Source organism: Macadamia integrifolia, chromosome 11, assembly GCF_013358625.1.
Source record: "Macadamia integrifolia cultivar HAES 741 chromosome 11, SCU_Mint_v3, whole genome shotgun sequence".
In the NCBI taxonomy this organism is placed as follows: domain Eukaryota; kingdom Viridiplantae; phylum Streptophyta; class Magnoliopsida; order Proteales; family Proteaceae; genus Macadamia; species Macadamia integrifolia.
In genome coordinates this window covers 6,883,590-6,892,988 of record NC_056567.1, presented here as the reverse complement: position 1 = coordinate 6,892,988, position 9,399 = coordinate 6,883,590, and the positions used below count along the sequence as shown (strand labels likewise).

The following is a 9,399-nucleotide window of genomic DNA, read 5'->3' as shown; positions in this document are numbered from 1 at the left end:
TTAATTTTAATTGCGTGGCTTGCATCTTTAAATTCTTAGATGACGAATGGTTAGGACGTTATTTTAGATACATATGTTTAGGACAGTAATTAGAATTAGATCACAATCATTAATCGGTTCACTTTCGCATTATTAAAAGAAATAAAAAAATAAAGTGGCTGCTCTCCCTGTGTTCGACCCGTAGCTACACTGATCTGTACGCTTGCGGTTACATTTTAAATCTCAAACACTTACTCTCTCCCAAGTCCCAATTCCCATACATGGTATGAAAATAATTTTGCTGCTACTTGGGTTGTAAGAACTTTTCTACTACCTAAGGTCATAATCAAAGAAATGGAATTAGTCACTTCTCTTTTTGTTAACAAATAGCCTCTTAGGTTGTGGTATTTTTCAAAAAATATCATTCAAGATTTTATTTCTTTCACTACGAACCCAGATAGTAGGAAAGTTCAGGCAATAGCTTCAAATACTTGCTTGGTTGAGCCTCACTGCTATATAATCAAATCATAGATAAGGAAAAAAAAAAAAAATGGAAAGAGGGAGCTAGTTTGACGAACTGATTAAATCAAATATAAGCAAACAGTACAATAGCCCCAATGAAGCAAATTATATATTGTCCACTTGGGTTGTTAAAGTGGTCACTCTTCATTTACCAAAAACAGTAGCCACTATAGCTAGTTCTATAATAAGCATTCACTTTCTGGCAAATTCCCCCATAATAAAACTTGCGGAGAATAACACCTTTCAAAACCCTGCTAAAGAAAAGAGACCCATCTTCTGCAGTTCCCAAACACTTCTCTAATATACCTTGGTCCCTTAGTAATTGCACATCTTTTGATGAGTTAATGAGACGTTCAAAAGCATAACATAAGATGTGATCTGGCTAGGCATTAGCGAAGAACACTGTTCATAAGCAATGAGACTCCTAAATAGACATTCTGTGCTTCCTCGAATTAACAATGGTGGTATTTCCATCACCCCATCTTCAAATCTTATATTCAGTATTTCTTTAGGGTTGCCCTTCCTGAATTTGACTCCAGCCTCTACAAGGTCTGTCACTTTAGGAATCAGTTCCCTATGCCCATTCTCCAGTGTCACCTGACTCACCTCAATATCTGTAGTAACTGAAATTATGCTGTTCCGCAGAAGGTCAAGTAAATGCTTCGTTTCAAGCCTAGAGCTTGCTTTGGCAGGAACTGTCATTGGCATCAAAGTATTAAAGAAACCAAGTGCAAGCTCAGCTAGGGAAGGGCTACTTTGTAGTGGAGACACAGTAAGGTTGAATAGATATTCAAGAACAAACCATGGGATTTGGTTCTCAAGCAACATCAAATCAACTCGCAAGTAAGTGTCCATCCAAGGTGTACTTGATATGGGATCATCTCTTTGTCCTCCTCCTATGCTATTTGCCTTCTTGCGGAAAAGTTCTATGATGAAACAACCATCAACTAACATCATCTCCACGAATTCATCTGTGTCAAGGTTGATCAATTGTTCTGCATAACACTCACGTGCACGTTCCTCCAACTGCCGAATGGCTTTAGTGAATATCTTTAAACTTGTCTGTGGAGTTGGGGTACGAGAGAGGAGGCCATGCAAATACCATAGCTTGTATTTTTCCATGTTCTTAAGATTTTCATGACCATGGTGAAAGGGGCCAATTGATACTATATTAGGTGCAAAAGCACCGTCTCTTTGTCGAGAGAATATGTGGGGAACTCTGAAGATACAAGCTCGAGAGGAGAATGGAGGCTTAGGATGAAGCTTTGCTTCAATGGAAGATGCCAACGCTTCATCCACATCCATAATTCTGCAATGTTCTTCCTAGCCAACTCTTGTTTGGTTTTTAAAAAAAATATATTATGGCCTCAAAAAACCCTGAAACGAAGCATGGAACATTCTTTATAAATTCAGATATGTGAGAAATATGAGATATAAATTGGTATAATCATTAAAACAGCAATGAAAAATTCAAAAATTTGCACAAATATCTTTTATGTTTGTGCTTCGCATATTAACCTTTCCCAAATATTAATACAAAAATACCATATACTTAGTCCTACTGGCACCGTTAACCACAAGTGAAAAGGAAAACCCTAAGAGGAAAACATGAATCTGTTGGGGGGAGTATCAATATCACAGGGTTCTTGGAAGGCTCATAACTTACCCTAATTAACCTCAAAATGAGTTCGATTCCCATATTCAGTGGATAATTCTAGAGCATCTAGCCTAATTCCTTAGATTCCGTTTCAACCAGATATGGTAAATGATAGATAGCTCTAAACGCAATCTTACCAATGGAGTCTAGATAGGATTTCCCTTTAAAAAATTTCTTAATCCGTTTCCACACTACCTCTAGGTCTAATCTTTCAATTGGAAGGCCAACCTTTACATATGATCCCTCCCCAGAGTTGTGAAAAGAAGGGGCATTAGAAGAATATGTATTGGATATTCTCCACTGCATTCCAACAAAAATAACAAGAGGATGGAGAAGGAACTCATCTCTCTTGAAAGAAAGCTTGAGTTGGAAGAGACTTAGCCACAACTCTCCAGAAAAACATTTTGTGGATCCCAAATAAAAACTTCTAGGGTTTGAACTCTCTCTCTCTCTCTCTCTCTCTCTCTCTCGCTAAATTCAAAATATACAGGATTGGATATGAAAGAATGTGGAATTGAACCTGCATACATGGTCCAAGCTTGTGTTCATGCACTGGAGTGGAAGCAGCAATGTATTAAGCTCCTCCGGTGGAAATTAATCTCTGAAATCTTCTGTGATTATCTGCAGAAATCATAAGGGAGTTCAAACAGAAGTTTCGCAGAAAAAGAAACAAAATGATAGAAACACTTACCTTCTGCAAGGAACCAAAAGAGAGGAGGAACCCTTCTTGTGAAATGGTAAAGACTGAAGACTGACACCACCAACCAGTCAACGATATTATTTTAATGGGCCCGAATGATTGGACTCACATTGCCTTTCACGTTTCACATTTTTCTTTATGGCCCGACCTTTTTATCTCAGTTCATCACTTCATTGTGCCAAAACTAAGGGTGTCAATCGATTTTGATTTAAATGGTGCGGATTGATTGGGTTTATATTTATTTGACTAAAATTATAATCGTACTATTTATTAAACGGTTTCACTTTCTGAAACTGTGACCATTTAATAAACGGTTTTGATTTTCACCGTTTCTAAACGGTGTCAGTTTCACAGTTTTAAACAGTTTTGATTTTGATTTCGATTTGATTTATTCCATACAGTTTGTAAAATGGTTCACAATCGATTTGTTATAACTTGCAACCATCTCTAAAATTGAAGATCATAAGCTTATCCAAAAATATATAGCAACCACAAATAAGAGATTCTATATTGACGATGGTCTGTTTTAGTTTGATAATCTAGTGTTATTTCTTTACATGGTCATTCTCAAACATATAAAATTAATATCATATAACATCCGAATCCAGCCTTCTATAACATAAAATATTAAAATGACAGGTGGTTCCGGCCAAAACACCCCATTTCTGAGAACATAATAACATAGTAACATATATGGATTACAAATTCATGATCTAAAGCCTAAAGTTGAACTGAATTGCAATAAATCATACCAAAGCTGGATGGGCACTTAATTTAATTTTATACGGATTACTGCCCCTGCTTTATTTAATTGTTATACGGATTAATCAGATCGGTTTAAACGGTTTCAATTCGGTTTGAAATCAATGGGTTTCACGATTAAAACTGGCCCAACCCGTTTAGCTAATCGGCCTGAAACTTGAAACCATTACCTCACCATTTACTAAAAGGTTTTGTAGTTTCGATGTATACGGATAGGTTCGATTTCAATAAAAAATTTCGATTACAAATTCACATCCTTAATCAAGACTTAAGAATCATAAGAAGAGAAAATGGGGCTTATGTTCGTAAAATTTCAATATGATGAACATTTACAAGTCATGAAAAGAGAAGATGAAGCTAACTTTCATGAAATTTCAATGCGGCGAAGACTTGGGTGTCAATTTTTTTTTTTTGACAAAAGAAGAAAAGATAAAAACTTATCTCCATGAAGGAATAGCATTTTTTTTTGGTAAGGGAAAGAATAGCATCTAAGGCCCATATAACGGTATACATTTTTATACTTAAATGGTAACCCATGTAAGAGGAAACATTTAATGCCTTAGAAAAGATTATATATTTGTTTTTGCACACATCTGGGCAAGAGAGAGAGTGAGAGAGGTTGGGAAGAAAATGTGTAACGGTGGTCAGCATTCCAAATATTTCCAAACAGTTGAGGAAGTGATTAATGATTAAAATTTGAAATGGAGAAAATGGGGCGTGGGGCGTGGGCCCTGGGTCGATGCTTCCACTAATGAGAGAGCGAGCACATGCGTTGAGCAGAAGGGACGCAGTGATCATTTTGAACTGCCATGTGTCTAAGTCTAAATGTAGGGGCACAGTCTCTGGTTAGGGACCACATTCCCTTTGAAATATCTATGGCTTATATATCCGACACTTCCAACTGTTTTCCACTTTTTTTTTTCTTTCATTCACATGGCTTTTCATGTTTCACATGTTTTCTTTATGGCCTGACCTTTTTTTAACAAAGTTCATTGTACCCAGACTTGGTAGTCATGAGCATAATTAGCAAATTCGGATTCAGAAATTATTTAGACGGAGAATTATTTGGAATAATTCGATTGATTAATTTAAGAATTCGGTCAAAAAAGCGGTCAAAAAAGCTTATTGGGTTTTTTTTTTATTGTTTTTGTTTTTGTTTTTTTTTTAAATACTGTTTAAGTGAACCGAATAATTCGGTTTAATTCGGATTCGATCCAAATTATTAGCGTTTTATATTCACTTTTGAAAAAATCGTGAATTTTACCGAATTTTATTTTTAATTCGGATTCGGTCATAATTTTTGATAAAATTCAGAAAAATTCGATTCGGCCGAATAATTCGCGAATTATTCGGCCGAATTGATAACACTGGTCATGAGTAGAGAAAATGGACCTTTATGTTCATAAAATTTTAATATCATGAAGACTTAAAAGTCATGAAAAGAGAAGATGAAGTTAATTTTCATGAAATTTCAAAGCATTGAAAATTTGGGTGTCAATTTTCTTTTTTTTTTGGGGTGGTGGGCAATTTACTATCACTCCCCTATATTTGGCCCATATTTCCTAACTCCTTTATATTTGGCTCATATTTCCTAAAATTCTCTTATCTTTTACTTTTTTATTGATACTCTCTTATTTTTTTTATTTTTATATCTCTTTTTGTCCTTATCTTTTTAAATACCTAGATTACTTTTCTTTTTCACTTCTAACTTATTTCATTTTTTTTCAAATTGATTGCTTCAAAACATGGTTTGAATCAAACCACTAACAAGTTGTGTCTCATCCAATCATCAAGGATATTATAAATTCAAAAAATAATAATTTTGTATCTGATCTATATCTATATCGGTATCATATGTTCCAATCGGGCAGTACATGTTTTTTTAATTTTTTTTTTAATCCTTAGATTGGTTGAGACTGATACCAACCTAACACCGATAAAAAAAAAATAGATTGCTAAATTTTTAATGATGGATGAGATTAAAAAAATAATAATAATAAATAAATAAACAACATTCTTGATGATTGGATGAGACAAAAATAATAATATCTTCAAGAACACATTAGCTAGTCAACATCCTTGATAATTGGATTGGACAAAACTTGTAATTGGTTTGGTTCAAACTATGTTTTAAATTAATCAATTTGAAAAAATTGTAATTGGTTACAATTAAAAAATGAGGGTAATCTGAATATTTAAAAAGAGCAGGAGAGAAAGAGATGTAAAAATAAAAAAACAGATGAATATCAATAAAAAAGTAAAATGTAGGGAGTTTTATTAAATATAGGCCAATGCAGGGGAGTGATAATAAATTCTTTTTTTTTGGTAAAGAAGAAAAGATAAAAACTTATCTCCACGAAAGAATAGAGTCTAAGACCCGTATAAGGGTATCCATTTATAGCCTTAAACGGTAACCCATATAAGAGGAGACATTTAATGCCTTAAAAGATTATACATTTTTTTTGCACACATCCAGCAAAAGAGAAAGAGAGAGTGAGAGAGGTTGGGAAGAAAATGTGTAACGACGATCTCCATTCCAAATATTTCCAAGCAGCTGAGGAAGTGAGTAATAATTGAAATTTGAAATGGAGAAAATGGGGGCATGGCCCCTGGGTCAGTACCCCCACTAATGAGAGAGCAAATAAATGCATTGAACAAGAGGGACACACAATGGTCATTTTGCACCCTCGTGTGTCTAAATGTAGGGGAATGTAGGGGCACACTCTATGGTAGAGACCACATTCCCTTTGAAATATCTTTGGCTTATATATCCGACATTTCCAACTGTTTTCTACTTTGCTTTTGTTTTCCTTCACCACTCATTAAAGGAAAATCACAGCCACCAGGGCTGTCCTTGTCGGATCAAAATCCTCTGTTTTTCCCATCCATGTTTTTTCTTGTTTTGCTACTGCAGAACGCGACACGTGGACAATAAGGAGACCAACGGTCAAGATTGGGTGAGGATTATTACATCCGGTGCGTTGGTCTAAAAGTTATCCACGTGTCGAGTTCTGCAGATAGCAAAACAAGGAAAAACAGGGATGAGAAAAACAGATGATTATTTTCCGTCCTTGTCTGCCTCCCTATACTACAGGGGATTCCTTATGGAGGTCATACCAAACCCTCCCTTTACCATCGATGTGGGAAGCCTTGGTCCACTAAATTACAAATGAGAAAGGATTGAACATGCTGTTTAAATACGATAAACTAGCAAAATGCACCAAGCATAGGGCCAATGTTGAAGTTGGTTTCTCACATTCTTTGAAGGAAAAGGTTGGTAATACCTTTCCTATGTTGCCCTCCCATTGGTAAATATCACCATCATGCAACAAACGGATCACCCTCTCATATTGTTTAAATAATTCATGATAGAATTGTTCATTTTCATTTAGAGGGCTGTAAAATTGTCCCTCACAAACAAATAACCTAAAGTATTTTATCCTTTGCGGTTATTTTTATTTTTCAACTTTAAAACCAAGGTAATTTAGGTGACTAATTCTTGAAAAGTGTTTTTCCCCAAAAAAAAAAAAAAACCGCTTGAAAAATGAAAAAAGGAATTCTTAAGTTCTTATATTGCCCAAACTATTCGAATATAATTCAGTTCATACAAAATGCTTCGAAAAAGTGTGAATTTTATAAAATCTTTTACTCTTCCTTGAATTTAACAAAATAATTTGTTTTATTCATACAAAGTGATTCCATCATTTAATTATGTCTTATTTTATTTTCAAGTTCTGAGAATGAGTCGACCGATCCTAACATCATTAATGAAGAGTCGGAAATCAAAGCCCCCTCATAGATAAAAATATCTCCAACACAGACAAGAAAATTTTATTTTATTTTATTTTTTGAACGAACACAGTTAGGAGAGACAAAAAAGATATATACTTTCCATAAGTCCAAAGCCAACACTACCCCATGCTCCCACATTCCACTTCAGCAAAAAAATTATTAACATGGGTGGGACAAACGCCTTTTTGTCAAAGGTTTAGTAAAATGTCCAATCTGATTTGTATCATGTGGCTCATCATTAAGAAAAGCATCAACCAAATGTATTGGTAGTGTTTTGTTTTTTTTTTGTTTGTTTTTGTTTTGCTAAATTAGTTCGCCTATATATATTGATCCCACAACTGCATAGATCGGGGTATGTCGGAATTAAATGACCATCTCCCATTATTTAAATAATTCATGATAGAACTGTTCACTTTCATTTAGAAGGCTGCAAAATTGTCCCTCACAAACAAAAAACTTAAAGTATTTTATTTTTTGGGATTTTTTTTTTTTTCAACCTTAAAGCTAAGCTAATTAGGTGACTAACTCTTGAAAGTGTTTTCACCAAAAAAATAAAAAAATAAAAAACTAAAAAAATAAAAAAATAAAAAAATAAAAAAACAATCTTGAGAAGTGAAAAAAGAAGTATTTTGGTTTTTATATTGCCCGAACTATTTGAATATAATTCCTTTCATCCAAAATGGTTCAAAAAAATGTGAATTTTCTAAAATCTTTTACTTTGGCTCGGATTTAACAATATTATTTATATTATTAAAACAAAGTGATTCCATTATGTCTTTATTTTATTTTCAAATTCTGAGACTTGGTCAACCGATCTTAACATCATTAATGAGGAGTCGGACGACAAAGCCTCCTCAAATTAAAAATGTCTCCAACACTAACAAGAAAAATTTTATTTTATTTTTTAGACGACTTCAAGTTAAGAGAGACTCACTTTTGATCTAGACTGGGATTCTCAGTATAGTCTAAGATTTCATTTTATGTAATTTGTTTTGTTTTTATAGTTTTGGTTTTTTATTCTGTTGACAGTCAATGCCGAAGATGGAACAAAGATCTAAAGGCTCTTTTGTAATCTGCTATTTTTTTTATTTTTATATAATATACTTTACTGACCTTTAGGGGAAAAAAAAAATCAAGAATGATAAAAGAGATATATACTTTCCATAAGTGCAAAACAAATACCACCCCATGTTCCCACAATCCACTTCGGTGAATAATTCACGAAATATTAACCTGATTGTAACAAACGCTCATTTCCAAAAGGATTGGTGAAATGTCCAATCAATGTTAATATTAGAATAATTATTCCTCACCATGTGAGCCATTTAATACCTAACAAGAATCAAATCATTGGTATAGACCTAAACCTAAAAAAGGTTAGGCATTATATATTATATACATCTGAGAATAGGTGGTTACGCTCCAAGACCACAAGTGGCATTATCTCCAGAAAAATAAATGTTTCCTCTAAATTACTCCATATGCTTATTTTAATTCAAAAAACGAAAGCCCTGATGTAAATTGGATAGGATTCCCCTAGATAGAATTCAAGGAGTAGAGAATGATCCTAAGGCTAAAATAATCTTGGAACACTTGCCCGGATCCTCGAAGCCATAAGATCACTCTTTAATCTGAGGATTCATATCCATGTTATTTATTTATTTATTTTTATTTATTATTTTTTTTATAGTGTCCTTGACATTAAAAGGCTTGTAGGGTTTTAATGATAAACAGTATGAAAGGTTCAATTATTATTATAATAGAAAAAGGCCCACTGATGAATGATCCAAGAAATGCCTCAGAACATCGCTTTGTTGAACGTGACTTCTCGTCTAACGGCTCCACCCCACACGCAACTGGAAAGCATGTCATGACACTCATGACACAGAAAAGTCTCTGAATTTTGTCTTAACCTTTTGTCAAAGAAATGTACAGCTGCTTTGAGCTCATCTTCTTTTAACAAAAGGCCAAAAAAAAAAAAAACTTT

The 9,399-nt window shown here is 33.9% G+C and overlaps 1 protein-coding gene across 3 annotated transcripts; it reads right to left on the bottom strand.

Moving 5' to 3' along the window:
• Nucleotides 1–547: 547 nt before the first annotated feature.
• On the bottom strand, nucleotides 548–2,974 carry LOC122093550 (UPF0481 protein At3g47200-like). 3 transcript variants are annotated; one of them, XM_042663903.1, is made up of 3 exons: nucleotides 2,850–2,974; nucleotides 2,679–2,779; nucleotides 548–1,878 (listed from the first exon to the last, which is right to left on the bottom strand). In XM_042663903.1, the coding sequence occupies exon 3, from the start codon at nucleotides 1,804–1,806 to the stop codon at nucleotides 817–819; it is 990 nt and encodes a 329-aa protein (XP_042519837.1). In that variant the 5' UTR covers nucleotides 1,807–1,878; nucleotides 2,679–2,779; nucleotides 2,850–2,974; the 3' UTR covers nucleotides 548–816. The 3 variants fall into 3 exon arrangements, with proteins under 3 accessions (XP_042519837.1, XP_042519839.1, XP_042519838.1); XM_042663905.1 differs by having other exon boundaries at nucleotides 2,687–2,779; XM_042663904.1 differs by lacking the exon at nucleotides 2,850–2,974 and having other exon boundaries at nucleotides 2,687–2,841.
• Between the last annotated feature and the right edge of the window lie 6,425 nt (nucleotides 2,975–9,399).

Coding starts and splice junctions, on each gene's coding strand:
- LOC122093550 (XM_042663903.1), bottom strand. CDS start 1,806: ATGGATGTGGATGAAGCGTTGGCATCTTCCATTGAAGCAAAGCTTCAT.